Here is a 27,162-nt window from a genome sequence, read left to right on the forward strand (position 1 = left end):
TATATGTTATGGCCATTTTTATTTTTAAAAAAACACACAGAACAACACTGACAAAAAGACATTATTTACATGATATCTTCAGAGGCAGCTGGATCACAGGTGGAGCCTCAGCCACCACGTATGTGATGACACATACATCAAACAACCTGAGTCCAAGTTTGTTCACTGAAACCTGAGATGTGAATGCAACGTGCTGCTGACAAGAGACACCAGGTACTCCTCATCATTCAAAGCTGGTTTCTTTTCTCTACGGCAAGCTGCTCTGAAGCCAAAGACCACCTTTCCTCATGCATCTCCGGATACTGTTCCCCCTTTAAATCTACCCCTGTACCTTGCCCAGCTGCAGCACAGCAACCTGCAGGATGCAGCAGTTGGTCAGAAATACTGACAAGGCGGGCTCAGCACCCAGTGCATTTCCCCTGGAGGCACGAGCCAGGGGCTGTACCTGCATTACATCTGCTACCAATAAGGAGAGGGAAGAAAAAAAAATAATAAGAAAAACATTTATTTTGTAAAATGGAGGGGGGTAAGCACTATACTTACAGGTGCTGGCAGACCAGTCATGCAGCTCTCACTACCATCGCTACTGCGCTAGTCTACAAAAGCCCATCTACAAGCTCTGCCTTCCCTTTCACAGCTGTGTCTCAGAAGTTATGAGCAGAAGAAGTAATCTGAGCATATCAACAAGTTAAAAAGTCTTCAGGAAGCCGATGGCTGGAGGTCTCTCACTCACGGAGCTAGAAGGAAAGAAACAGAACCGGCATTAACCACAGCAGCACCTTCTCGCAGCCACAAGCCTTCTGCCTGCCCGCCCAGCCCACGGACTTGCGGAGCTGCCGGGGAGGCAAAGCAGGAGCAGGCTATGCACAGGCAAAGGCCCCCTGCACTCTACACAGAACCGTGCCTCAACGCTGCCACCTGCTGTGCTGCGTGTCTGTTAGCCCTCGGCCCTGCATTCGGCGCTAGGGGCAGAGGTAGGACTGGCTTTGGGGTGGAAGGGTCCCAGGGAAGTGAGGGACAGGCCCCAGTCAGGGTGCCCAGCACTGTTTCCCCACTAAAACTGCTACGCTGGAGTGGATGTGCAGTGGACGGCCATCAGCAAGGGAGCCCTCGGCCTGCCCTCTGCTGTCAGCTCCCTACAGCACACGCTGTCCAGCAGCAGGGCAGCACAAGTCACTCCATGAAGGAAATACCTCAGCCTTCAGGGCTTGCAGGTACCAGCAGCTCCTCCCTCCTGAGCCCCCACAGCCCCAAGCATTATGGGAAAACCAGCAGGCATCTGGCTATGCCCTCAGGGAATAACCTGGGCAAGCTAAGGGACGGGCTGTGACTTGCACTGGGCTGCAGAGCTGTTGGATAGCACTCACCATTCTGACAATGTAGTTGTGGAAGTGTTGGCTGATGTAGTTCACAGTGGTGCTGAAGACACGTTGTAGAAGGGAAGGCACTTGATTTGCCACTTTCTTAGTTAAGAGCATTGCTAGCACCAGCATGGCCTTCTCTTGCTCCAGCTCTGATGGGATGGCTCTGGCAAGCCCTTCCACTGCCTGTAACAGGCACCGGGTTATCTCCTGCATAGAGGGAAGAAAGGATGTCAGTGCAGCAGCTGTGCACCTGTACAGACACATCACGAGCTGCCACACTCCTTCCCAGGCTGTTACACACCCAAGTGGCAGCAAGGATGAGTGACAGCCTCAAAGCTTAGCTGCTCACCCAAAAAAAAACCCCAAGAAACAAGGAAACAGCACACAACACTGGAAAATGTAGGTAGCACCTTACACACTCAGGGTGCAGCAGCCCAGAATCTGCACCTAGCCTTCCAGGTCCTGAAGTGGTCCAAGAATCCTGGGCTCCCAGGAGAGGGGAACCGACCTTAATCTTAAACACAGAGGGTATCAGGGCTACATGCCGAGGGGTGACTGGTAACTGAGAAAAGCTTCACAGAAAAGCCTTCACATAGGGAGGAACTGGAGAAGGGGTCCAGGCATGGAGTAAACGCTACCTCACTTCTGCTTCCCCACCACACTCCCCCCAGAATGAAGTCATTTCAATCCTGCCTTTTTAAGCCAAGTAGACCCTCAAATCAAAGACAGCACTAGCTTGTAGAGCATAGCAAACTTCATCACAGGCAGAGAAAAACAAACAAGCCAAATATCCAGTTATACAGTTATACTTTAAAGTTGCCAAAAGCCTCTGGGGAAGCAAATCATGGCTGTTGATCCAGATGTGGATCCAGTCTTTAAGAAAAAATGGTTTAACTCCACAGACCTTAAGCTACTTCCCTTGCAGAGCAGTGAGGCAGATTAGATGCTGGACCAGGGATGCTGAGTCTCATCTCATCACAAATTGAGAGAAAACCTGCACTGAAGCAGTGGAGGTGCCACCTAGAGAGGCCTTTTCAGCAGGTCACCCATCCCGGCCCAAACCCACTGCTAATCCCACCACCGACAGCCTGTCAGCTACAGCCCTAAGAGGGAGCACTGGGTCTCACTGCCTGCTGAGTGTCGGTGTTCAGCGATAAACACAAGCCAAACTTCTGCCAGTTTTGTCAATGTGGCAAGCGGCAGACATTCAGGACCCAGCATCAGAGCTCAAAGATCTTAAAAACATTACCTCCGGAAGTCAGCCCTTCTCCACAGCTACCTCACCTTCCCCGCCTGCAGAAAGGGGACAGAGCCCAAGCAACTCACTTCGCAGGGCAGAGGCTGCCACAGCGTACAGGTCCATCACAGCATCTTCTCTAACAGAGCTTCACATCAAATACCAGTGTTTCAGATTCATTTTATAAGTGGAGAAATCAAAGCATCAAACTAGCAAAGACGTTGCAAACTTGCTGCTTCAGTCACAGCAGGAAGGACTCACAATATTTGAAAGGGGAGCTACTTGTCAGGTTGCTTTTCACTCACCTCTCTAGGCAGATTCTCATTCAGAAAATGTTGCACTAGATCATTTACTACTTCTGCATTGATTTCGTTATCCAGCTGGTCTCCAATCTCAGCAAGCTGAGCAGCAATGGTCCGGACAATTTCTTCATTCACCTCAGGGTCAAGCACTGCTAACACACACAGCAGGATTTAGTTCACAGGCTGCAGTCACACTGGGTTCAGTATAGGTAAGGTGACCTATGGCATTCTGCCCATCTCCATTACCAACCTCCCATTACCCCCCAGTCTTCACCCATGCTGCCTTTATGACAGCCATACACACTAGGAGAATTCTGAACACTATCTAACCAAGATTTGCTCAAGACAGCTACAGCCAACACTCTGTCTAGAGAGGGCAGAGGATGGAGAGTGTGCCTGATTTTTCAACTGACAACTGTTAGGACCTGTGTCATGAGCACCATCTAAAACACAGCATCTCCTTTTGGCAAAGCTTCCCATTGTCACTTTGGGCCATGAAATCAATACATTTTGTACGATGGAGGCACATTTACTATAGCAGTTAGTCCTTACACTGCTACAGTACATCAATATGCCAGCTGGCACATCCTGGGCAAGGTACAATACCCATGCTGCTTAGGGCTAGTGAAGCAGAAACAGTACGAGGAACTATTTAAGAAACTGCCTCTACCACACTGGTACAGCACAAGGGAATTAACTCAGTACCAGGAAAAGAGTTGCTCTTAATCCTAGCCCAAGCGCTGAAACAAAACTCCTTAAGGAGCAACGTGAAGCTTAACAGAACCACTTAAGATCACACTGCTTAAGGACAGAAATCATTAATAGCAGCTTTGTAGCCCTTGTCTCATGTGCTACAGACTGTGCAAGGGGACAGGTGCTCCAGCTATCAAGAGTGAGCTGCACTGCTAAGCACTAGCTGCCCTACCCCAAGTGTTAAGATCCCGACCAATACAACCACCAGCTGTGAAGTTTCTCAGTGGAGAGAACATTGCCAATGGTCTGCTGCAGGAAAGTAAAGAGGGAAGGGGACAAAAACAAAGCCCACCACGCTCATAGCAGGCACGTGGAAAGAGAAGAGAGCACTCACCTAGCTCACCATTCTGCAAGTGGCCACTTCGATTCCCATCAGTCTGAAGTTCCCCATCACTATCGTAACAGTGAACCTCCTTCAGAGAGCACAAGACGCCCTGGCTTTGTAGGACTGGCAGCTGCTGTCTGAACTCGCAACCAGAGGACTCCGCCAGGAAAGCAAAGAGCAGCATACGTTCCACATGGTCAGATCCATCACTATAGATATCCTAAATGGAAGAGAACCACCGTTAAGTCCATGTCCTGCTCTGCAGGCTCATACAGATGCTGTTTTTCAACAGCGAACATCTTTTTCTGGTCTCCTTCGGGCACAGTGCATAACAATGCCCAGTTTGCAAAACTTGAGCGAATGCGCACTAACTCCTAGATGCATACAATGCACGCAGAACTGTCTGCTGGTTAATGCTGTCTGGCTCTGGTCTTACAAACCAAGAGTGGAGGCATCAGCTCACCTCTTGACTGGCAAGGACTAAACGCCTGAATACTCAGCACAAGTGACCCGCTTCTCTATTCGTGCATCTGCGTTTCAAAGGTTTTCACCCCTGTACTTGGGAATTGGGCACTCTACTTCCTGTACAGAACTAAGCCAACAGTTCTCCATTTAAATTCAGTCAGAGCATAGCAGTAACAAGGTGGGGAGCAGAGATAACAGATAGCATAAGACTGCAAAAAAACTGAAGTTTGCATTTCTTCTCCCTCTTGAGTGGGATCTGGACAAACTCCATAAAAAACCTGTTCGGATCCCTGCAGAGGCAGGCAGCTGCTCACAAGAACAGCAAAACAGCAGACCACTGGTGCCTCGTAGCCATTCACCTGCAGTAAGCAGGCACATGCTGCCTCTGCTGCCACATGCTGTCCTCCAGCAGGGCACCAAAGACCACCCCAATGGGTTAGGCTGAGGAGGTCCAGTAGATGGGCAGTGATGGGAGCAAGAAGCCCCAGGGGAAGAAGGCCTCAACCAAGGCCACTACAGAGAAGGAGGAGACTGTCTAGTAATTCTAATTAAGCACCTGATGTTGTGTGAGCACAGAAGTGAAGTGCACCCAGACTAGCTGCTCATACAGTAAGGAAGTGCTGAGGCTTGAACAGAACTACTTAAAGGAATCAAGGTTAGAAAAGAATTGGTTTGTCTTGCGAATTGCATAAGGTAAAGCATATGCAACCAGGATGAACCTAAGAACTGAAACAGGATACCTTTGGGTAAGTAGAATCTTCCAAGGCCGCTCCATATTTACATAACTATATCAGTACTGTCATAAAGGGCTATTGATGGCCTATGCAACAGTAGAAAAATTGTGATAAATGTGTTAGAAATAATCAGGGACACAATGCTTATTAGGGAAGAGAACAGGCAGAGGAATGGATGAACAAGGGCAATGAGTCTGGAAGCAAAACCAAGTGGGAAATAAGGTATGATCAAAGATAAAGCATACCTTCCATGAGAGGAGTACAGGTGTCCACAGACAACAGTGAAGGTCAATGGGTGACCCGAGCACCCTGGGGCACCACACAAGCACCCTGAACAACCCACCTGACTTGTCATCAGGTTCCCATTCAAAAGATTTGTTGTGAGAAAGGAGAATGAAGAGGTCTAGAATTGTACCTGAGCACTGAGTGTGGTTGCGGAGGGTGACAGATGTTGCAAACCCTGTAAATCTGTTGAAACACGTGTGGGATAGCTTCAAAATTGCATTTCATATTGCACAATATAATAATTTGATCATAGTGATGTGTGAAGTAGTTAATTTATTTGATTTATTAGTTTCAGTGGTTTGCTACTTAATACACATCATTGTCTCTTAAATCAGTTGCATCTCACTCCTGCAGTCTAAAGGGAGAGTCTCACACTGAGGTAACAAGAAAGCAGCTTGCAAACTAAACAGCTCTATCCACCTTTTGTCTGTATTCGGGATAGAGAGGTGCAGCATCAGAGACTCCAGCAACAACTCTGGGGAAGATGAGAAGGGCACAAGCCAGTACTTTTTGAGACTCAGCCCATTCCGGGTACTTCCAAACAAGCGCATAGGAGAACCACTGATTTCTGTGGCGTTTGAAACTAACCTGTTCCATGATAGATTCAGAGATAGACCAGCTCGTCACAGTCTGCTTCAGATCAGAAGTCCTTGCCCTGCAAGAGGGAGAAAGAAAAGGGTAAATGGAAAAAACAAAGTCCAATACACACATCTTGAAGCAGTGCTCGCAGGTCTTGCAGAAAGTGATCTTTCTAGAGATGCATACATTTCTGGAGAGAGCTGCCCATGAACAAGGCTGAGAGAACAGCAGCTGTTCTGGCAGGAAGGGCCCCAAGTCAGGTGAACCAGGTAGTGGAAACACCTACCTGCCACGGACACATAGAAGACAATGACACAACGTGACCTACAAATGGGGCTTAAAGCCACCTTTTGGTGGTGCCAGGAAGGGAAGGGAAGGCCCTTTGGAGTGCCAGAGCAGGAAAGCAGGGTTATCACAGAGAAGACTCTGGCCCCGTAAAAGTAATTCACATCTCTTGTGTTTTCCGGTTCCTGACTACCTACTGAGAGCCAATGAGCTGCTCAGGTCTGCGTGCACGGCAACATATTCTTAAGTGAAGCATCCAGCTGGCATTGCAACACATCTGCAGGATTTCAAGTGCCCCCACCCCACACACGCAGAGATATTTGTGTACACTCAGGCTTTGTTTCAGTACCTTTTCAACAAATACCTAGGAACACAAAGGGTTGGATCAAGTGCCAAAGGCTTTCGGTCACATTAACAACACTACGCCTGCAGAGAGGTTTGATTAGAAGATGGGGGGGAGAAAACAGCAGGTCACAACCAGGGCTGACAACCCACAGCCTGCCTTACACTTGGGCAGTGCCTGGGGAATAGGCCAGGCAATAACCTGGCTGCTGTGCACACACCTGCTGACCCAAAACAGGGTGAGAGCACTCAAGAGCTCACCCACCCAGATCACCAGCTAACTGCCAAAGACCTGGACTCGTGATCACACACTAAGTTTTAGAGCAGCAACCCTCCACAACTGTGTTTTAATCAATTAGGTGTGCAGGTGGGAAAAAAGGGAGGAAGTGAAAGCAGAAGTGCATTCAGGCTCTGAAGGAAGCCACAGTAACAGCTTCAAGCTATCAGGAATTTCCCAGCTTTTCAAAGACTCTTAGAAGCCCCTAATGCCAAAACACACCCTCAAATGTGTCTAAAAAAAAAACAAAAAACAAAAAAAAACCCACAACCACAATAGCCCAGAGGTAGCCTTTCAACCATGAAGTCTTCTTTTCATTTACTCATTATGCTAGGCTTCTAGTTTCTGAAGACAAATCTAAATTTCACTGCTTTACATCACACTATTTCTATGCTCAGTTCAAATCCCAATTGCTGCCACTCAGCCCTACCCAGAGAGCATGTTGGTTAGAGCATAGCCAGACCCCTCTGTTCTCCTGGGAGCTGACAGGAGCTCTGGAAGAGCACAGGGCTACCTTTCTCCTGGCTTTCGTCTTTGCTGGAGGACAGACGTTTCTTAAGGCTGGAGAACTTAATGTTGAATCTCCACTTTCCTCCCGGTCCCAGGGATGCTTTGTCAAGTCAGCAGCAGGATCTTGGCTTGGTGAGAAACTCCTCAAGAGCTGTCGAGAAGCGGCTACCTCATCCTCCTTCCACAGCACAGCACAGATGCAGGTGCGCTGCAGCGCTGACAGAGGCGTGACGCAACACAAGCCACTACAGCCGCACGCAAGTAACTCTGCAGATGTACAAGTGAAACTAGCTGAGTAGCTGTACCCTTACAGAACTTTACAAGAAGGCGGCCACTTCCACCCAAACCTAGGCAGACTGCCAGAGTTTGCAAACCGCCTTTTTCCTTCTGGAGGGGAATTCCAGAATACTGCAGGAAGGTCAGCTGAGCGCTCAGGGGATGAGCTGCCAAGAAAGAACAGCAGCCCATGCACGGACAAACGGAACCTTCCTTAAAGAAGAGGATGGAATGGAAACAAGAGTTAAGGCACCTCTTTGTGGTGTTTGTCACCCGTCACATCTTTCTACGGAAGGCTCAAAATACTGCCTAAAAACCCCAATTCCCTCAATTTTTGTCACGCTTGTTCACGCTGCTAGGTAACCCGTCTGGCTCAATCCAAACACCTATGAAAGGAGCAATCAATGGGAGATCGCCTTCTTGCATTCTTCACTCTAAAAGAAGGGAGGCAGACTGTTCCAGTCCAAAAGAAAAAAGGAAAAAATGAGCATTCTACTCTATTCTCAAATCAGCGAATGCAAAACTAACAACATGGAGACCCCGATCTATTCCGGGCACACTCATGGGCACTTTTATTCCCCTGTGCATGCCCATAGGCATTTTCCTTGGTAGGGCTGGAAAGGCAGAGCATAGGAGCTTCACACAAGCTTGTGCAAGTGCACTGTCAGCACGTGCTTGATCCAGCTGGAACACACGCGTTACTCACGTGAATTCCTAGGAAGCCGCAGCGAGTCTGGTGTGCCTGGCTACAGCTCTGAAGATCCCAATGTCGCATTTTGACAGCACTCTGCTCTTTTCAAAGACAGAAGGTGTTCAGCAAACCTTGCCCTGCCACAGCTCCCAGAGTACTCGCTGCACCCAGAGACACTGGGGTATGGCAGTGTTCTTCCCATCTCCTTCCCATTATGGGGTCATCCCAGTGTTACATGACACTCCTCAGGGCAAGTCCACACAGAAAGTGACACATTAAAAAAATATTTCAAGTCACCCATCCTAATTGTCAATTGCAAGGTTGTCCACACCTGCAAGTAAGCTGAGCTAAGGCAGAAAAAAAAAAAAAAATCAGTGACATCCACCACACTCTCAAATTTTTATACAGAAAAAGAATTAAGAAAAGGTAGAAGATGATTATAATTTCATTAACTCTTCTCTACATCAAGCAATCACCACCCAGGCAGTGGAAATCCCTGAGGGGCTCCAGCCTGTGACTAACGAAGTTCTACTTGGGTGGTCGAAAACACACGTGAGAACAGGAAAAAAAAAGAATTTCTCTCACACGTATAAGCGCTATTACTGCATTTTTTTAAAGTTTTTAATTAGCTAGTCGCTCCAGAGACCTCAACTTTCAGCTAATTGCCTTGAATCAATATAAGGGGTTTTGATACTCAGGAAGTTCTTCCTGAGAAGTCAAATTCTTTAGTGCCATCTAAAAAAATTGGACCCTTTAAGGGCAAACCCCTAAAAAGTCAGATATAATCACACCAGTGCTATCTGAAGCTTAATTCATTAAGGCACGTGAATCCTGGTGGCTGCAGGTTGAGATTAAGACATCTTTCAGTGGATGGAAGAAGTTATCTACAACAGGACAATCAGAAGCTTTAGTACAAAAAAAACAGATGGAGAAGGTGTCTACAAACTCCATGTCACTCATAATAAAACTAGGTAATCTGCTAAGGCTGCTTTACAGCTACTAAAAGTCTTGGAAAGTATTCACAGAATCATTTCAGTTGGAAGGGACCATTAATGGTTATATAATCCAACCACTCTGCAATGAACAGGGACACCCACCACTACATTAGGGTGCTCAGAGCCTGTACAGCCCAGCCTTGAGAGTCTCCAGGGACAGGGTATCCAGATCTCCAGGGATGGAGCAACATGTGCCAGTGCTTCATTATCCCTATTTTTTTCCCCTTATATCCAATCTAGATCTCCCCTCTTCTAGTTCGAAACCATTTCACTGCAGATCTTGCTAAAAAGTCTGTCCCTTTCTTACAGAAAAGATACTGAAGCTCTCAGATCTCCCTGGAGCCTTCTCTTCTCCAGGCTGAACAGTCTCATCTTTCTCAGCCTGTCCTTGTAGGAGAGGTGGGATCCCTGGGATCATTTCTGTGGGCCTCCTCTGGATGTGCTCCAGCAGGTCTACATCTCTCCTGTACTGAGGCCTCCACATCTAGATGCAGTACTCCAGGTGAGGTCTCACCCGCACAGAGCAGAGGGGCAGGATCACCTCCCTGACCTGCTGGCCACGCTGCTTTTGATGCAGCCCACCCAGAATACAGTTGGCTTTCTGGGCCACAAGGGCACACTGCTGCCTCATGCCCAGCTTGGCATCCACCAGTACCCCCAAATCCTTTTTGGCAGGGCTGTGCTCTATTCTTTCATCCCACGTTGATGGGGGCTGCCGCAACCCAGGTGCAAGACTTTGCAGTTGGATTTGCTGAACTTCCTGAAGTTCACCTGGACCCACTGCTCAAGCCTGTCTAGGTCTCTCTGAATGGTATCCCATCCCTCAGGCATGTTGTTCACACCACACAGTTTGTTGTCATCTGCGAACTTGCGAAGGGTGCACTCGATGCCACTGACAATGTCACTAATGAAGATATTAAAGAGCACTGGTCCCAGTACTGACCCCAGAGGGATGCCACTTGTCACCGATCTCCATCTGGACATTGAGCCATTGACAACCGCTCTCCAGGCACAAACCAGTTCCTCACTACTGAACAGTCCATGTCTTTCCAATTTGGAGAGAAGGACATTATGGGGGAGTACATCAAAGGTCTTAATGAAGTTCAGATGGCATCAGTGGCTCTTCCCTTGTCCACTGGTGCAGTCATATCATCACAGAAGGTCACTAGGTTGGTCAGGCAGGACACATCCCTGGTGAAGCCATGCTGGTTATCCCATATCACCTCCCTCTCTTCCATGAGAATCTGCTCCATGACCTTACCTTACAGAGAGGTGAGGCTGACAGGTTGTCAGTTTTCTGCACTGTCCTTTCTATGCTTCTTAAAAAAATAAATAGGTGCAACCTTGCCTTTTCTCCTGTCGCTACAGACTTCACCTGACCACCATAACTTTTCAAATACCACGGAGGGTGGCCTGATGACTACATCAGTCAATTCCTTCAGGACTCCAGGATGCATCCATTAGGACCCATACACTTCTGGATGTTCAAATTCCTTAGAGCAGTCACCAGTGAAGACAGAAGCTGAAGTATTTGATTTCTTCACTATCTCCTTGTCCGCTGTTACCAGTCTGCCTGCATTGCTCACTAGGTGGGGGTAAGACTGTGCACCTTCTTGGACTTTCCAGTTCTGGTTGATGTATATATAGAAGCCTTTCTTACTTCGCTCTGCACCTTTTAGCAGATCCAGCTGGGCTCTGGCCTTCCTGACCCCATCCCTACACAGCCTAGCAGCATTCCTATGCTCCTCCCAGAGTACCTGTCCCTGCTTCCACTGCCTATGCATTCTCTTCTTGCTTTCCAGTTCGACCAGCAGATCCTAGTTCAGCCATGCTGGTATCTTGCCTTCCTTTCCTGACTTCCTACACCTGGGTATGCAGAGCCCTAAGGGGAGCTTCCTTAAAGATCTGACTGCTCTGCTCCGCTCCCCTGTCCGTGAGGGCAGTTTACCAGGGGGTTTTGTTGACCAAGTCCCTGAAGAGCTGGAAGTTGGCTTTCCTAAAATTTAGCATCACGATTTACTTTACTGATTCATATTCTATGGAATATATATTTTTAAATGAAATGCCAATTAATTTAATGTATTACTCATTTTCATAGCCTCAGTTGCAATCCATCATTTTATCAAGGAAGAGATTCAGCAGAGCAGTCTCTCACTAATAAAGAGATGCAGTTGGAAGTCTGCTTATGTTTCGCATTACCACCGATGCAGTGACAAATCTTTATCTCCTTATTTCCTCCCTTTCCATTCAACAGTGGCCACTGTCTGTTCAGTTATTAACTGTGCATTGAAACAGTGCCAAACAAGTAGAGATGAAGTGTTGTAACTTGAGGGAAGGTAACCTACACATGGGGGAAGAAGAAAAACAGAAACAAAAACATGGAAAGAGATGGCATAAGGACAAAAATGGGGAAAGCCCTTCTGGATAGTAAAAAGCTGTTATACATTAACACAGAGCACACAGTGAGTCTCAGTGCGGCTTGCTCAAAAGCACTGGCAGAGAGAGGCAAAGTTATTTAAATTCCTCCTCCTAAAAGCCACCACATGCTACTGCAGGCCTGCAAAGAACACGACAAAACAAGCACTTCTCATAATTGAAAAGTGCTAGAACACTAACATTTCACACAACGAGACTGACCTCAAAAGATGAGCTCTGAAAGACTAAAATAGCAAGCTATCACTTCCCTAAAGCTCTTGTGCACAAAAATGCCTCAGGAGGAGAATTATTTGTGGAACAATCAAAGCAAATTAAAGTTGTTGCAGGAACCTCTAAGGATCTGAATACATGTACCTTGGGGTTTCCCTGGGTTCTAACAGCTGGAAGCTACCAAGGTGATGGCTTTCACTTCATCCCTAAGCTTGTAACTCCCAAGACATCATTCCTGTCACAAACACATAACTGTTAATCTGCTAAGACACTTGTGTTCACTCCTCTACTGCTTCCGTACAGGTCTGTCTGCCTAACCAATGCAGGCTGCCACACAGACTGACACCATGTGAACACAACAGCAGTCAGAGCAGTATATCCATCAGCACAGGACACAGCGCTTATTTCATGCTCACACATCCCAGTTCTTGCAAGAGAGAACTCTGTGGTTGCTTCCTCCAAAGCAAGCCTTCAAGGCTTCCTTCCAGGCACACGCCACTTTCCAGTTGGTGTGAGCATATCCTGAGGGACAGCACATACTGTTTTCCTGCAGCAGTGCAGGTCCTTCAGGCCTGGAGTCCCATCCACTGTTTCTCCTCCTCAACCTGAGGCTATATTAGCCTTCATTAATCTTACCTGAAGCTTACCAGGGCAGCTGCTCCTAGCTGCAGCCTGCAGGTAAGGGCTCCACAGCTGTCTTCCATCCCACATCTCCTCCCACATGACAACACAGGGCACATCCGTGGGTACCGTTCCCACAGGGCAGCTCGGGCCATAGTTGTGTTGGAGAAAGATCAAAGCAAGTCTTCCCTGCCGTACCGTTGCCATACAGTAGGCGATTAAAGAGCAAATACTGCAAGCACACATTTCATCTTCTAAGGGGGGGGGAAGCTACACACAGACACAGTACAACTGCAAAGCATGCAAGTTTTGTTTGCTCTAAAAACCATGCCCTCAGGCACTGCAAGCGTGTCAGCAACAGCACTCTGCAGGGCAGCAAGAGTTACTAGCTCCTTAAAGGAGAGTCATTGGGAGGAATTCTCAGTAGCTCTCAAGGCAGCCATGAAAGAAGAGCAGGACCCAGAATACCTACAGCAACAATGCTAACCTAAATCAGCTTTCATCCCTTCCTCACATCGCCAAGACAGCTCAGGAAAGAACCCACGCCATGAATAATGCCCCTGGCTTGCCACCACCTTCCCCTCAGATCTTTCACCTCTCCTCGCAGCTCAGCCGGCAGTTACTATTCTCAGCTCTATCAGACACCGTCTGGTTATGAAAGCAGACTTTTCAGCAGCAGAGCCACATGCCTGTAGGACTGCCTCCTTTAACAGCTTGTCTAGATTCCAAGACACATCCTGAACAAACACCTGGACAGACACTATCAAAGGACTTACTGTGAGCTGTCAAGATATTTATCTTTGTTTCACATTTGGGTTAGGAGCAAATTCAAGTCTTCAAAGCAGACTAATCCATCAGTCATTGAGAAGGAGAACGCTTACAGCCAGTGCATTGATTTCTCTGTCTGACAGCTGCAAGATAAGAACTTCATTTTCAGCAGTCTGAATGACATCATCGTTGGAGTCAATGGAACACTACCTATTTGTCCATCCCTGGACCTGTTGGCTTTTACTTGTCTCACAGGAAACATCTCACTGCTGAGCTGCAAAGCTCAGTACAGAAGCATTTCACAGATAGGGAAACAAAGGCACCCGGAGTTGACGCAATGTGCTCTGCCATCTGACAGGTTAAATCCCCTCTTCAAACAGTAGCCACACAACTTCACTGTGCTCCCAAACACATGCCACAGGCAAACTGCTTTACACGATGACTCAGTAGTACTGCAAAGTCGTAAGAAAACCATACCACAGACCTACCAAGATCCTTATTTGAGAACTTCTGAACAGTGCCTGACTACCAGCCTTAACACCTCCCATACCATGACAGAGCAAGCAAAATCCACACCAAACAGCCCAGAGTCTCAAAGAAATCCCCATCACCCTGCCACGTGCAATCCCTAGCCCAGCAGCCCAAAAGGAACCACAGAGCCCAGCTGGCAGCAGATGCTGGAGCTTCTCCCCAAACTTCTCCAGCTGTGTAAGAAGCCTGACTGCTCAGATGGCAGCTGCACATGCACTTCAGACTTGGCAAAGAGGGAGAGAATTCACAGTAAAAGGGAGATAGCTTAAGGATCTGCAAAAAAAAAAAAGTTTAAATGAGGTAAGTGCAGAGATTACCAACTAGGATGTTATCATGACTATCTTTCTATGACTATCCTTATCACTACTCAGTCTACCAAGGATATGCCAGTCTGTAACAGTACTCAGGATGCCCCAAGACTTTGCCTCCTCTGTGACCCCATCCTCCTAAAGAGAAATTCAACTGTAAGCTTAAGCAAGAAAAACTCTGGCAAGGGGAGGGGGAAATAGGTATTGCCAGGGGAAGGACAGGCTAAACAAACCTCTTTGTGCATCCACAGGTGCACACATGCTGCCATGAAACCAAATCAGTCATTTCATATCACCTGGTGATTCCAATTCCAAAGCTACTACTATGGAGTTTCTCAGGACTTGCCCATCACAGGCAACAGCTTCCAAACTGCAAGCATTCTCCGCACATTTGCCTCAGAGGGAGGAAGCGTTGCTACGTTCACTTCAGACGTGGAAAAACTTAGAGATGGCAGCAAGCCTGTGGCACAGCATGGGACAAATCCCATCTCCCAGACACTTGTGATTTATTTGCTAGACACTTAAGTAAGATCCCCTGCTTATCAAGAACAGAAAAAAGCTGCTCACATTCACCCATCCCTCCCACTCTGAAGCAGGAGCACTCATTGCTCGAGGCTGTCAGCTTTTGTTTCTCTTGCTCTCAGCTTCAGATTGCTTCCTCCTTCAAGATCTGTGAATAATGCAATTCCCAAGCACTTCAGCAATGAACGAAACCACCTGTTTGCTCATAACATCGCTGTAGGAAAAATACATTGAAACGTGCTGAATACTTCCTGCTCCTAACAGCTTCATTGCTTTATCTCCCAGTGTTCAGCAGCACTAAAACGGTACACAAAGGCCTGACACCAACAAATGCTCATCTGCCTACCTCTTTTGCTAGACCAGTTGCATATTTGCTTCCTTAGTATGGAGCAAGCATCACAGCCTGAACAGTAAGTATTCACTGTGTACTTGGACTCAGTTACACACAGCAATTCCTTTGATGGGACTCCTCTTCCCCTTTTTGAAAGAAAAGCGGGACTGGTGACTTCTTCAGAAGTTTTGGAGCGGCCTTTTTATTTGAGATATATTTAGTCTCCCCGAGGTCTGCTGCTGTTTCACATTATTTCTGATTCTGTGCTTTTGGATGGAGATTCTGCAGTGAATCACAGCAATCCTCTAGTTATCAGAGGCAGTACTCTGACTTCTTAAGAAGCAGCACCACCCAGCTTTCTCAACAGCCTTCATTTTCATTTGCCTCAGAATACTCTCATCCAGCCCCTAGCTAGAGTGTCAATGACTAGGAAGGAACACAAGCCCGCTCTAAAGAGGAAAAAAAAAAAAAGAAAAGAAAAGAAAAAAGGCATGAGCTTGTAACCGCTGTGGTTTCTGTATCAGATTGGGGCCGGAGGTAGCGTGTTAACACTACTTACTTAGCAATCTTCAGAAGCCAACCTACAGATGCACTTGGGGTGAAATTTTGTCAGCAGGAAGCCTGCAGCTTGAACCGCCCCAAAGCTCCGAGCCAGGGCTTGGATTCAGTCACCCAGAGCCAGATCCAAAAGGAATTCACACATCCACATGGAAGGTGCACGATTTGATCTTGACTGCAGTGCACGTGGCGATTCAGATCTGGGATTAAGCGCATGCAAACAATTTGTACAGTCAGAGACTTAAGTTTTTGTCCAGTTTTAGAGGATGCCCCTTCTGGGACACGAGCACTGGATGCTTGCACCACAGCACGTCTTCTCAGCTGAGCAAAGCGCTTGGTCCTTGAGAGGGCAGACTAATGCCACCTGACAATGGCAACTCAGAAATAAGGTGCCCCTTGGAAGAGCTCAGACAAGAGCTGGCAAAGATCTGGGACCGGGGCTCTGGGTACTGTAACTGCCGTGCCACCTAGAGGACAAAAACAGCCTCCTCACTTGAAACACCCGTACTGTTAACATCAGTCAGATGAATTATGAATGCCACTTTACGAATGGGACTCAATTCATAGCTGAGGCTGGTAGTAAAAAAGAATGTGAGTAATCTGAATTTTCTTTGCCAAGTTATAGGTGCACAAGGAAGGAAACAGACAAGGAAAGCGCTGCAGGGACATGGGTGGCATTAACAGCAGCATGCTCTCTGCCTCTGGATACCCTCAGACCACGTGATCAGACAGGAACTATTCTTGTCCATACTTGACAAATACACAGCCTTGTCTCAATACTTGAGAGCTTTCCCAAAGCATGATTTTTTTTTTTTTTTAAATACCTGCCTCCTTCCTCCTAAACATCAAGCACATCATAGCTATAAACATCTTTCTTTTACAGAGAGCGCTTGGTGCACGCAGACACAAGGCTTGATTCCCCAGGAGAAAAGCCTGATGCCATTCCTCTGGTGACACTGGATGTGCCGGCTCTCTTTCCTGCTACGTTGTATTCTCAACTCCTGCTCCTGCAGTGATGACTGGACAGATGGAGCTAGGGGAAAAAAAGTCTTGAAGGAACCTCTTAAGGTGGCTACTCACACTGCGTGGGGCTCCCTCGCTGTACGCCCACAGGCACTGTGGAACTGCGTGGGTTTTACACCGAGAAAAAGCCTGACTGTGCATGCAATAATGCAAGCCATTTCACTTTCAGTTTAAGCTGAAGAGGAAGCACAAGCTAAAGTTCTATCCCAGAAAGCGAATGTAAAACTAAAACATAGCAACTAGCTGACCTAAGTGAGTTTGAACAGCTGTTAAGCTAAGGGTATAATACCAGTTACACCAGACTAATAGAGTTACACTGACAAAATAATAATTAAAAAAGGCACTCCTCCTTTTAAGAGATGAACGAAATAGCCCAGTGCATTAGAGGTATAGTCACTGCCCGTTCTCCAGGAAACCGCCGTAAGGACATGCAGGAACTAACCAAAGGTCAGGTGATGTCAGAAAACACAGTGGGTTCACTGACATAAAAACACAACAGCCAGGTGAGCAATGACTGCATACTAAGTTTCACCCCCCTGCTCACGCCTTATCTGAGGCTGACTAAAAGGTCTGAGATTTCACTGAAAGTACGAAAAAAAAAAGTTCAGAGCTACAACACCTTTCCCCTTTTGCAGCAGAAGTAATATTCCACAGCTTCACTGCTCTGTACAGACTTATCCCTGCGTTCACCAACAAGGACAGTCCAGCTCAAACGCCCTGTGACCAGAAGGCATGATTTGTCACCTCCAAGAACCGCTGTCTGGGTGCAAAGAGACAGGAAAGTTTGGACCAAGTGCCAAAAATTACTAAATGCCCAAAGCAGTCCTAGCAACGCTTCAACTATACCGTGGGGCTGCTGAAGGGAGAGAGGACTGAAGGACTCAGCTGTTGCAAAACCAGGTACAAAAAAGGTAAGGGGCTCTACCCTTGAGCAAGTGCTACAAAACCAGCACAGGGACAACCCACACCATTTCAGCTAGGTGTAAGGTGGTGTCTAATGCCCACCACTGGCGGCTACACAGAGCTCTATTCACTTCCCATCACAGCTGATATGTGAGCAGGAGGTCAGGACGCTGCTCCTATAAAGATCTGGTACAAACTGAGGCAAACACTGAAGCTCAGGAATGGACTGCTTTGAAATCTGAAGAATGAGATCGGACACCTCACATGACTCACAGCATGATTTTACACTTCACCCCTCCTTTCCTTACCTTCCTTTGGCCTGCATCAGAATCAGACTCAATCTCTGGGGAGAGGTCCAACTATACAGGCTCTGTAATCATTAACTGACAAGTTTTCACTAACCTGTCCCTCCTCCCTCACCCAAGATAAGCCAGCCAAAACTAACACAGGATCCAACTTTCAAGCAGGAGCTTTGCACCTTCACTCAAGCTACAAGTTCAGCTTCCTAAATCAGAAATATCTGATCACAGCACGCAGATGTGAGGACTGTACATTATTTGGAGCTGCACTTATCTAACACAGACAAAGCCACAGCAAGCTAAGAGAAAACCAGAGGAAGGTGCTAAGCAAATAAATATCAGATTTGCTGGTAAATTCAGAGGAACTGCTAACTGGAGGAAATGAAACCTGCTCAATTGCCACCAATTCCCTCCAGCAGAGATAACCAGTTTATTTCCCTACCCCCCACTGCTTATTAGTTCATATGCAGAGGCAACAAAGCTACTTTATCAAGGCACCTACTGTGAATAGCTGAGACACCACAGTTAAGTCAGCAGGCTCTGTATACAGCTATTATGCCCACCAACATCCCGTAAGGGGAGCCACAGCCTCCAAGTGCCAGGCCACTCCAGAAGGTCTCCAGAGGCAGCAGTCACCGGATTTATCTGCTTGCCTGCTTCCAGATTAAGCACGTTCACTCTATCACAGAGTAACCTGCTTGCTCTGCCAGCTCCTGAGGAGCGTGGATGACTCCTGTCATCCTGTTACACAGAAAAAACAATACACAGAAACAACACAGCATTACTGACCCTGGCTAGAAGTGCTCACAGAGCACACACACTTCCCCACTTAGAATTATCATGACTCTTACTGCTTTAGGAGTTAAAAAAAAAAAAATCACCAAGCTGAACTCACTGCCTTCAGCTTGCTGAAGCTGGATCAAAGGACTTGGTAAGGGGCGAGCAGGAACCCAACAAAACCACCTTAACCAGGAGTGTTATTTTTCCTTCCTAAACGCAGCACACATCACCACATATAAACAAGGATGATCCAAGCGGGAAGGCAAGATTGCCACATCCATATTCCCAGCAGCGTGCAGCCTACCCTACAGATGAACAATCACATCTTGCCCTCTCCACCTACACCTGTAGGCCTGGCTGCTCCCTGACTCCTGCCAGTCAGCTCCTCATGATGACAAGTGAGATCCAGGAGGGGAGCTTGAAGAAATTCAGGCAAATGCACTGCTAGGAACACTTCACAGAACGCATTTCACGTGGTTGTGTACAATGCCATCAGCATAGAGGAGGTAGCAAAGAGTGGATGTTGATTTCATAGAATAGGTTGGAAAGGACCATGAAGATCATCCAGTCCAAGCACCAGCCCATCCCCACCATGCCCCTCAGTGCCACATCCACACGGTTCTTAAACACCTGTGCCAGTGCATCACCACTCTTTCTGAGAAGAAATTCTTCTTAATATCCAGCCTGATTTACTCCAAAGAAGCCTCTTAAATAACCTTAAACTTGATACGTAAGTTGGCAGGAAGAGTCCAAGACCGCACGGAAAACCCTCCTTCTCCACGAGTATCTCCCCCACGGTTACGCTTACCCCAGGCAGCTGAAAGCGCTGCCGTTCGATTTCAGTTCTCAGCGAGCCCCCGCCGCCCCACAGCGCGCTGAGCCCCTTCCCGAGGGCCGGGCCCGCGCCCCCCGCCCCGCCCCAACGCGGCAGACAAAGGAGAGGCGCAGCGCCCAGCGAGGGCTGGAGGACCGCGCCGGCCGGCGGACCGAGCGCGGGCTGTGCCGACGGGAGAAAGGGGCACCGCGGCACGGCAGGCACAGGGGGCACGGCACACCCGGAAGAGCGCAAGCAAACAAACAAACAAGGGAGCCGCTGAGGTGGGACCCAGCGGGCAGAAGGACGCGGGAGCGCTACACAGAGATAGAGGCGTTCAATAGAGAGCAGAAGCCGCATCAAACCCGTTCTCGCCCCTAGCGCGCTCCCCGAGCCGCTCCGACAGCAGGAAAGCGGCCCGGGCCGTACTCACCGAGCGGCAGCGCGGCTCCCCTCCCGCTTCGCGCCCGCCTCTGTTTCAAGGCCCCGGCTCCGCCCTCTGCAGCGCGCGAGTAGGAGCGGGACGGGGCGTGGGCTTCCCCGGCGGAGTGCAGGGGAGAGGGGAAGGGGGGGGAAGGGTCAGCGGCCACGCGGAGTAGGGGAGGGACTGCGCGGACGGGCGTGGGGAGCGGCCTCGCCGGGCTGTGCGGGGAGCGGTCTGCCGCTTCCGCTCCTCCCTCCCGTCGCGTGTCCGTTTTGTAAGAGTGTGCGTCCCCGTAGGGCAAATCCAGCGTTTTGGCTTCTATGGCTTTAAAGTTTAGTGAAGCTTGCTCCTGCTTAACGCCGTTTTCCTGTCGCGCTCGCTCTCCTTGCAGCGTGCTGAGTCACTCCGCCTCAGCGCTCGGCACGTTTGGAAATCCTTCGTTGCCCCACACTGGCCTGCCTCTGAGCAAGGAGAGCGGCGTGGGGTGCGAGGCGGCTTCGAGGGAATGAAGGGCTGAGTGTGGCAGGGTTGGAAGTTCCCGGGGGGTTCTTTAGTGAGCACGGGAAACTGAAAGCAACAGCTGTGCCACACCGGACTCCGTGATAGGACTGCATCGTTAGGGGGCCTTTTTCTGGTGTTATTTCCTACCACACCTGGGTAATTTGTACAGGAAGTGTGACCCGCTCCTCTCAGGGCATCCAGGGTCACTGTAGCTTTTTGCTGAGGTAAGCAGTACAGCGTGCTCATTCTGTGGGACTGGCTGTCCCATTCATAGTTTATAAAGTGGAAGAATCTGTGGATATCTAATTGAGATCAGACACCCTTCATGGGTGCTTGATGGGCACAAAGTGAGAGGAATCGCCTGAGCTAGCAAGTCTGCAGGGTAATTAAAAAGGCAGACTTCCTGTCACGAGGCTGACTTCCTTAAATAGGGTTGGAGCCTCCTGTGTCCAGGGGTCCAGTTGTCAGTTGCCATATACCCACTCTTTTGGCACCGAGACTAGCAATAATTATGGTTTTCTGACACCAGAGCGATCCCTTTCAGGTAGCTGCAGCGTTCTCTCATTATTTTCGAAAACAGGAGACCAAAAAAAGAAATGAGAACTGTAGGGTTTGCTGTGCCTCCAGAGACCAGCCCATGTACCAAGCTGCAGGAACGAAGGAGTGCAGTGTCACTCCTGCCACCCTACAGCATAGCCTACCACCCAGCCAAAGAGGAAAGCCCAAAGCCCAGCATCCCTTTCTGCGGCCCTAGTAGGTCTGCTTTAAAGGAACCACCTTACAAACACTGGAGTTTTTCCTTTGTTTTGATGAAGTTGGGTGGGCAGGCAGGTAAGAGTCATCGTTACGGTTTTCCCCGGCTGGGATTTCCCACAACATCCTGTGTGTTTCTCTGCCTCTTGAAGAAATGGCAAGCTCGAGTCTTATGATTTGCTTCACATATTTGATGACAGTGGTGCTGCTGACTGGATGCAATTCCTCTGGGATTCAAGTTCCTGGAGTTTACAGGACACAACACTCAGCACTTGAGCTGAACATCTGTTCTTTTCCAACAGGAGATCCCCAGATGAGACAACTTTTCTTGTCACATAACCTGGTGAGGTTTAACGTCTGAATCCTTCCAGTCTGCTGATAGGACTCTGCTCTGGAGCTGCAGATAATATATCTTAGCTAACCTTCCTAAGCTGCCACACTGCAGACGAAACACGGGCGTGCAGTAGTAGAGACTTAAAACAATGTGGAAAGTCAATGGAGAGGTGTTGATGTCAGTCCTTGTTGTACTAAGCCCAGCTATGCCAGAGTTCATGCAAGTACTGTGTATGCTAAGGAAGTGAACAACTACAGAAACTAAATCCTAGTTCCTACAATCACCTTCACCCCTTTTTGGTATTTGTTATTGTTTCTTTTCACAGAAGCAGCAATGTAAAATTGGAGAAAGGTGTATTATATATCGGGGCTGTATCAAGCTCCATTTTGTTTTTATTTCAGATGGGCTCTAAGTGTTCCAACAATAACAAAAGAAGAATGAAGTGGAGCCCTGGAACACCTGGCCTTTTATCTAAAGATCACCTTCCTCCAGCTCCTGGCTTCCTCATCAGCTGTGGGAGTGGACGCATGGGAAACAAAAGGTAACTCCACGAACAAAAAGAAAAAATAATTAATGACTTTATTTTTTTTTTTCTTTTAGTTCAGTTGGCCATCTGAGGTGCTAAAATCTCAACACCAACGAAGCAAGTGTGCATAAAAACAAATGATAAAACACAACCAAACAGAAGAAAACAGGCTGGAACAGTTTTGGTTTTGGTTTTTGTTTTTTTTTTTTTTTTTACAGGTAGGGTATACACGCTTTTCTGTTAACACTCCTTACATGCCAACCATGAAAGCCTTGAACAATCTGAATATCAGAGTTCACTTTCATTCAAAAGGGAAGATGCCAAAGCAGATCCCTTCACCTGGAACAGACTTCACACACACGCACACACGCACAGATACAGAGAATATTTAAGTTACTGCAATGCCATCAGAACTTGGCATCCTCCACAGCTGCGTTCAATGACATCCTCATCTGCCCGCTATCCTGTCTATAGCAGTACTGTGAGCAATCCAAAAGTGGAGGCTTTTGGAAAGCTGCTAATCTCTGTTACTTTGCAACAGTCAAGAGCAAGCGGTCTCTCTCTGCCGACTATGTACAGGCTGGTTGTTAGTACGCTTTAGAGTTCTCTTTATTGCAGACAGTGATGATTTAAATTCCCATACAGCCATATTGTGGCTTTTCAGTTTGTACTCAGGAGATTTTATAATGCAACACCTTTCTTGTCCGCTGGCGCTTGGTGTAAACGTTTAATTGAAAACTCATTTTAAAAGAATGTTAACCAAACAAGGTGTAGCTGTGAAAATCTTAGGAACAGCTGCTAAGAAAATAGAAATGCTGGCTGCTCTAGATCATGCAGTCTAGACCACTTATAATACTTCATAATGTTCAGGATTAGGATGTATAAAAATATTAAAAACCACCAGAGTGCACACAAATGTGGTGACTAGCTCTATGCAAGCACCGTGTTCTAACAGAGGCCTAGGCATTGCACAAACTCAGGTTCTTGACCGCAGGGGTAACCCAAGGATCCACTGGTGTCTTTACATACAAACAAATATTTACATAAAATGCAGAGACAGAGAGTAGCACAGACTTTTAAAACTTGTAGTTTGCTTGAAAGTATGTTCAGCAACGCAGTTTGTATCATGCCCTAGCAAGATCATGGGGTTCTGGTTAGCTGAAATAAAAAAAAAAAAAAAAAAGGAGCACGTCTGGAAGTTAGAGCTGAAAGATGCTCTTGTCATCTCCCCATGCACAGTTCTCTGAAGCTCAGGATTTTACAGCCATTTGTGAGCTTAAATGAAAAGACGGTAAAAGGAACAGAACAGTTAAAAGAAATGTATTTGTACTGTGAAAACAGCAGATTTGGTGTTCTGGCAGTCTTCACTCCCCCATCTGTACTTGCTTCCTGGATGTTTCCAGGAGGTGATATCATCTCCTCCTTTCCCCTTAGGGGACTGAAGTGCTTGCCCCATCCTCAGTGTGCCCATTTAAAAACAAACGTGGGTTAGGTTCTGAGCTCTGTGCTCCTCCCATGACACAGAAGGAGGAGCCAGCCCCTGGTATGAGGACTGTCACACAAGGGCGTACAGGCAGATGCCTTTGTATGCCTAATTCTCAGAAGCTGAGGGTCTTTCCACTTCCCTTATGTGCATTACAGACACACGTCATTGAATACACATGGCTGAGTCATGTGCTGCTTCCCACCTGGATAGCACAAGGAGCTAGAACATCCTACTTGGATTCTGATACAAATAAGGAATCTTGTGGTTACAAGAGCCTTCTTTAGCTTTAAAAATACAAAGTTTGAATTAAAAATATTCAGACAGTAAAAAAACCCAGTATCTGGTATGCAAGTTATAAAGTGCAACTGAACAGCAAATACAAGTTGTGCCTTTTAAAACCATTTGATATAAAAAGGCCTTTTAAGATTTCCTTTCATATACTTTCAGTTAACTTATGTGTGTGATATTAGGTCTTCACCTTCATTCTCAGTGCTGGAGGACTTCAGCACCACTCAAAAGAGTTCAGTTTTAGGATATGCATTCTTCCCCTGCAGCAGGGCATTACACCTTCAAGTGATATGACTCAGGCATTGAAAAAAATCCAGGCCATGTCCCCCACTGTGAAAAGGGATAGGTACTGACCTGGTATGTCTTCTTTATACAGCTCACATTCAGTGATCTTTTGTTAAAAGTTACATGTGGTTCATATACACTGCAAAAGGGACTGAGGCCAATTCTCTGCGCAGGACAGTTTATTGTACTATTGAGGTCCCCTCTTCCCTCCTCTGCAGGTTCCACTGGCCCCTCATGCAGACTATGTAACCTGCTACCGTTACCACTTTGACTCCTGTAGCTGGCCTCTGCACTGGCAAATGGGAAGTACTCTGTTTACTGAATCCTGTTGGTAGGCCAACGCTTATCAAAAATTTTGTCCAGTGAGGTTGGTATACGGGTATGACTTTCTAACATGCATAGTTACTAAGCAGCACTGAAGCTGCCTACTTGCTTTGTTTCACAGCATTTGTGTTTAATTTGTAATGCCTTAGCTGACAATGGTAAGGAGGGGAGAAGGGGAAACTCTTGAGGTGTAAAAAACAAGTTTCTGTAGTTAACCATCAGCCCTGCTCACAGACCTTGGAGACCATCCTACCCACCCTTCCTCAGCCTGAGATACGTCCATCCATCAGAGGTGACCTCAGGTTGTAGACCGCTGGCCTCCTTCAAGGAGGCAGTCAACAGCAAGAAACGATGTTAACTTTTGTCCTGCGGCAAAGAATTAAAGGATGTTCAGCCCTGCTTGGGCATCTTGCACCAACAGCGTATGTTCAAGCTGAAAGAGCCTCCATGCTGTACGAATATGCTTGGGAGTGGGACACCTTTCCAAAGACACTGGAGAGCAGGCTTAGTACTTCCTTAACATGAAAAGAAAATCGGCAACAACTTAAGGGGAGAAACAAAAATGAATTAAAAACAACTTCTTAACACATCACGTTAAGGATGGGACACAGACCCAACACACAGCGCTATTTCAGCTCTGTGCAACAAGCTAAGGATGTAGTGTGCTCCTGAATCTCTCAAAACAGTGGATGATGCTGAATTGCTAAGTGCATGTCCTGCGCGTTACTTAACGTACGATTATAACAAGTACCCTCCTGGCTTAAAAGCAGCAGCTTCACCAGCTGAGCCAAAAGGAGCTTCTTCCAACAGATGCAACAGGAAATGTGCTATTTTTATTACATGAGAGTCCCTCTAGCTGTATCTCAGGAGTGTGAAGGTCCCCTCTTTCAGTGAGAAAGGGACATATGGGATATTTCTGCCTTACATTTTTGGCTTTCTCATTATAAAAATTTTAAATTTAAATAAATTACAGGTTTATTAGTCCAACAGAGGGATTCTGGGATGTAGAAGAAAAGTATGCTAGGAACACAAAATAGATTCTTACAACTCCACAAGTGTGCAGGATTTTATCATGAAGGAAATCTTGCGAGGGCAGGATGCGTCCATGGGGTCCATAAAGACTGCCCTTGCTCTGAAAGAGGGACCAATCCACAGTAGTGTCGTCCTCTGATAGAGTTAAAACACTCCCCCATCCCCCTTCAAATATGTGTAACATTAAAATTATTATAAGAACACTAATAAATAGCCACAGGTAACAACGTCCAGTAATTTAGAAGTGGAAGTTGTAGGATGCAGCAGGCACACACACCTATCACTCATCCGTTTTTTTTCCTAAAAGATACAAAAATGAATCTTCTTTCAAGTATTAAAAAAATAAGTTAATCGACATAAAAGGGTCAAAGTGACTGAGGGCCCAGGCAGGTCTTAAGCTTCGTTTCCAATGTGCAAAAACAAAATACAGAGGAAAAAAATAAAAACACTGAAAAGTCTTAATGGTGGTTTCAGTCACTTAAGGGCTTCTCCCTTTTAGGAGCTGAACAGCCAGGGAATGCTGCTTGGTAACACCCCTGCCCCAGCACACACTCAACACTGTCCCACAGTCAGTTTTTCCAGTGTCAAAACAGTCGCAATAAAAACAGCACAAAGAAGCCCATCAGCCTCTGAGCTGTGGCCAAGAAGACTAAGGCCAGCAGCAGCTGTCTCTCCAGTGTGTAGCAAAGCAGAAGGGCATCTTTCTTCTCTCTTCTTCTCCCCCTTTTCCCCTACAACAAAGATTTAGGAGACTATGATAGGGAGTGAGTCTTCTGATGCCCAAACCTCTTTAAATACCGTGAGGCAGAGTTCCATCACACATACTAGTAGTATCTTCTCTGTCTCATATTTCTTCATATCCATGCGTAACGACCAACTGCAGGTTTCTTTGGTGGGGAGGAAGACTAAAGCAAAGAAGGTGCTGCCCTGGGCTCCTGGAGCTCTCCTGGATAGCTGACTCCAGCAAACAGGTTGCTACAGGCTGCTGCGATTTTCCAGAGAGGGTTGTTACTTCCCTCCCTTTTATTAGAACTGCTGTAGTAAAAATGGGAAAGGAATGGACTGCTGTAAATCCAGATTAGTTAAGGGTACTTCTTCCCTTAACCTCCTTCCCCACACATGGATTACTCCTCTCCCTGCTACCAAACAAACAAACAAAAAATACAGTCAATTGTACTGAACCTCAAGGAGACTCCACAGACTCAACTCATTATCTTCAACATGGCTTGCAGACATGTAAAACTTAAGCTTCTGGAACCAACACACTTATCAAAAGGCTTCTGAGTGCTTCAAACCGAATCACGGCACGCTGTCGGACCCTTCGGAGATTTCCCCTTCAACATCTTCCTATCCATGTAATTCTGGCGAACTCAGGGTAGGCCAACTGGAGAACAAAAACCAGCAGAGATTAATGTGTCAAGCTCAGGACCAGTTCAAGCTAAATCCTTTGGAGAGCATGATTGCTTCCAGGTCCTTGTCTTCCTCTTTTTCTCGAAGCCGTTGCTCCTCAAGGAGAGCCACGAGAGAATCTCTCTGCTCTACTACTTCTAGCATCTCATTCAGGATCCTCTTCTCCTCTGAGAGCTCCTCATCTGTCTTTAGATGATCTACAGAGATATCGAAAACTGTCAGCACACACAAGACTAGAAATATATGCATACAAACTACGAGATAACCTTTATTGC

At 47.1% G+C, this 27,162-nt stretch overlaps 2 protein-coding genes and 1 long non-coding RNA gene across 21 annotated transcripts in view; 1 reads left to right on the forward strand and 2 right to left on the reverse strand.

Moving 5' to 3' along the window:
* BID (BH3 interacting domain death agonist) lies at window positions 1-20,480 on the reverse strand. Of its 4 annotated transcripts, XM_021390304.1 has the most exons (7): window positions 19,958-20,480; window positions 7,463-7,725; window positions 6,054-6,120; window positions 3,991-4,201; window positions 2,907-3,055; window positions 1,368-1,571; window positions 1-737 (listed from the first exon to the last, which is right to left on the reverse strand). In XM_021390304.1, exons 3-7 carry the CDS (start codon window positions 6,060-6,062, stop codon window positions 726-728), a joined length of 585 nt encoding a protein of 194 aa, XP_021245979.1. In that variant the 5' UTR covers window positions 6,063-6,120; window positions 7,463-7,725; window positions 19,958-20,480; the 3' UTR covers window positions 1-725. The 4 variants fall into 4 exon arrangements, with proteins under 4 accessions (XP_021245979.1, XP_021245971.1, XP_021245996.1 ...); XM_021390296.1 differs by lacking the exon at window positions 7,463-7,725 and having other exon boundaries at window positions 19,958-20,476; XM_021390321.1 differs by lacking the exon at window positions 7,463-7,725 and having other exon boundaries at window positions 2,907-3,052; window positions 19,958-20,457.
* The window catches only part of LOC110395660, a 10,601-nt gene continuing 3,113 nt past the window's right edge, over window positions 19,675-27,162 (forward strand). The window contains exons 1-2 of the long non-coding RNA XR_002436561.1: window positions 19,675-19,808; window positions 21,938-22,077. This is a non-coding gene — a long non-coding RNA (uncharacterized LOC110395660). The remainder of the gene's footprint in view (window positions 19,809-21,937; window positions 22,078-27,162) is intronic.
* The window catches only part of MICAL3 (microtubule associated monooxygenase, calponin and LIM domain containing 3), a 154,423-nt gene continuing 149,357 nt past the window's right edge, over window positions 22,097-27,162 (reverse strand). For all 16 annotated transcript variants that reach the window (XM_021390217.1, XM_021390178.1, XM_021390170.1 and 13 more), the window contains one exon: window positions 22,097-27,084. In XM_021390217.1, the coding sequence (XP_021245892.1) occupies window positions 26,900-27,084 (185 nt within the window). In that variant the 3' untranslated portion in view covers window positions 22,097-26,899. The remainder of the gene's footprint in view (window positions 27,085-27,162) is intronic.

This window comes from Numida meleagris, chromosome 1, assembly GCF_002078875.1.
Source record: "Numida meleagris isolate 19003 breed g44 Domestic line chromosome 1, NumMel1.0, whole genome shotgun sequence".
Classification (NCBI taxonomy): Eukaryota; Metazoa; Chordata; class Aves; order Galliformes; family Numididae; genus Numida; species Numida meleagris.

Excerpts from the sequence above, each read along its gene's own strand:
- BID (XM_021390304.1), bottom strand. Across the intron at positions 3,056-3,990 it reads CTTGCAGAATGGTGAGCTAG|CAGTGCTTGACCCTGAGGTG; the intron begins GTGAGTGCTCTC and ends TGTGTGTGTTAG. Across the intron at positions 1,572-2,906 it reads ATGAGAATCTGCCTAGAGAG|GAGATAACCCGGTGCCTGTT; the intron begins GTGAGTGAAAAG and ends CCCTCTATGCAG.